The sequence below is a fragment of the Temnothorax curvispinosus genome, unplaced genomic scaffold (genome assembly GCF_003070985.1).
Source record: "Temnothorax curvispinosus isolate PA1 unplaced genomic scaffold, ASM307098v1 QBEX01008638.1, whole genome shotgun sequence".
Lineage (NCBI taxonomy): Eukaryota > Metazoa > Arthropoda > Insecta > Hymenoptera > Formicidae > Temnothorax > Temnothorax curvispinosus.
Genome location: NW_020218418.1, coordinates 708 through 2,906, shown reverse-complemented (window position 1 = coordinate 2,906; position 2,199 = coordinate 708). Strand labels below are relative to the sequence as shown.

Below are 2,199 nucleotides of genomic sequence, written 5' to 3'. Positions count from 1 at the left end.
ACATTTCCTTTATGAGTAAACTGAATATATATAGAAACAAAGCTTCTATGAATTTCACTTTCATTTCGTCATCGATACCAGGAAAGGACTGTACTATAATAATTATTGATTTGTTTACTTTGCGTATTTTATTCATTTATTGTATTTTCATTATATTCTGTATAATTTATGTAATAACCTGTTCACGAATACTGGGAAGGTTTTCGGGCAGTTTCCCTTCTCCAAAGCAACGAATGTTGGTATTCTTTGTCTAGTTCTGCCCATTCGAGTCATATTAAAGTACTGAATTCATTAAATGCAATCTCTCTCTCAAATACACCGGATTCTTAATTATCTGTTCCTTCCTCATCTAAATCTAGAGTTCAGGCTTGTGCGCGAGCTTGTGCAAACATTGGTCCTTCGAGCCGGATATAGATTTGAGATTCCGGATAAAATTATTAAATTCGAGATTCATTTTGATTATTGTTACATTTATAAATTAACGTCCGGATTGAGGAAGCGACAGATCGAGTTTCGCGAAGGTTTACAAATAGAGACAAGTGATAGATCATTCCGCCTGAGTCATTTCTAGTTTGAGATCGGTAAATATTTACATTCCGAACAATGGATTCAATATTCGATTATTTTAATCAACAATTACAAATGAGTCAATTCATAGCAATCGCGTATAAAAACTTTATTGACAGTGATCCGTCGACACCTACACAAACTAAAATAGACGAGCATATAGGTTACCTTAAACATAAGTGGAATAGGTTTACTTCAATGAACGACACTATTCTATTGGCAGTCAATAAACTCGGAAATGAGGATAAAAAATTAGCGCTATCTCATTCTTACTTCGTTGATCAATTATTCTCAACTACACGTACGTGTTACCTAGCAGCTGTTGAACAGATCAAGTCGAGTCTTTATGTAAATGAACCTGTTGTGGTAGAATCGAATCTTAGGGAAGAGGAATCAGTTGTCGCAAGGTCTAGTTCTCATATAAATGAACCAATAGCAACAAGGGATAGTGTAATTACAGAACAACCAGTTTTAACTAATTCTTTGTCTGTTCAATCTTTGTCTAATGAGATTCCTTCGACAAGCGGTTATCCATATTCAAGGCTTCCGCGTATTAAAATTCCTACCTTTGATGGTAATCCGGCAAAATGGTTAGAATATCGAGATTTGTTTGCTTCTATGGTTGTATCTACATCCTTAAATCCCGTTGAAAAGTTACAATATTTAAAAACTAGTTTAACCGGTACAGCATCTCAATTAATTCAAAATACGGCATTAACTACAGAGAATTTTTCAAAGACATGGGAATCGTTAGTATCGTTTTATGATAATAATCGACTTCAGATCAACACAGCATTAGATTCCTTATTCAATCTAAAGCCTATAACAAAAGAATCTTCTGTCGAATTAGAACTATTGTATACCACTGTGCTGCAAATTCATAGCACTTTGGAAACTTTGCAACAGCCAGTTGAAACGTGGGATGTCATTTTTGTTCAGTTGACGGTACTAAAGTTGGATTCAGAATCAATAAAAGCATGGGAAAATACATTAGGTTCTTCAAAAATCCCTCCATCATGGAAAGAGCTTATAAATTTTTTAGTTACTCGTCTTTCTTCACTGCAGGCGTATGAAAGGTCTCGAGGGGACAAATTTACATTCAGGGCTTCAACCAAACATCATTATCTACAAACGTCAGATGACGATTCAACATCTAATCCTTTTACTTGTTTTATTTGTAATGAAAAACATTATAATGTAAGATGTCCTAAGTATGTCAACGGAACTATAAATCAGAAGTTATATCTCATAGCCGAACACGGGTTGTGTTTTAATTGTTTAGGGAATCATAAGGTATCAATTTGCAAAGTAGAAAAACGTTGCAAGAAATGTGGTCAAAAGCATCACACAACGGTACATATCCCAGAACTTTCTTCGAATACGATAGATCCATTAGATGAAAAATCAGAGTCTCAATTATCATCCAGTACTAGTAAGAAAGAATAAATCTAAAATTTTACTTAACGATCCGTATACTTGCTTTCGTATTTGATCAGGTTCGTCACGGCGGGCGGTATTCTATAACCCAAGTATACTCTGCAGATCTTTCTATTAAGAACGCCTCAAATCACCAAGCTAAATTCTTTGTTTGCTTGTCGCATTCTTTAGTTATTTATTCGTCAACTACGTTAA

General features: G+C 34.6%; 1 protein-coding gene across 1 annotated transcript; it reads left to right on the top strand.

Annotated features, from left to right (window-relative positions):
- Nucleotides 1–603: 603 nt before the first annotated feature.
- On the top strand, nucleotides 604–1,999 carry LOC112458058 (the record flags this gene model as incomplete). Its single annotated transcript, XM_025021470.1, has 2 exons — nucleotides 604–1,561; nucleotides 1,850–1,999. Coding segments are annotated over exons 1-2 (1,108 nt in total), but the record flags the coding sequence as incomplete, so codon positions are not given.
- Nucleotides 2,000–2,199: the final 200 nt, after the last annotated feature.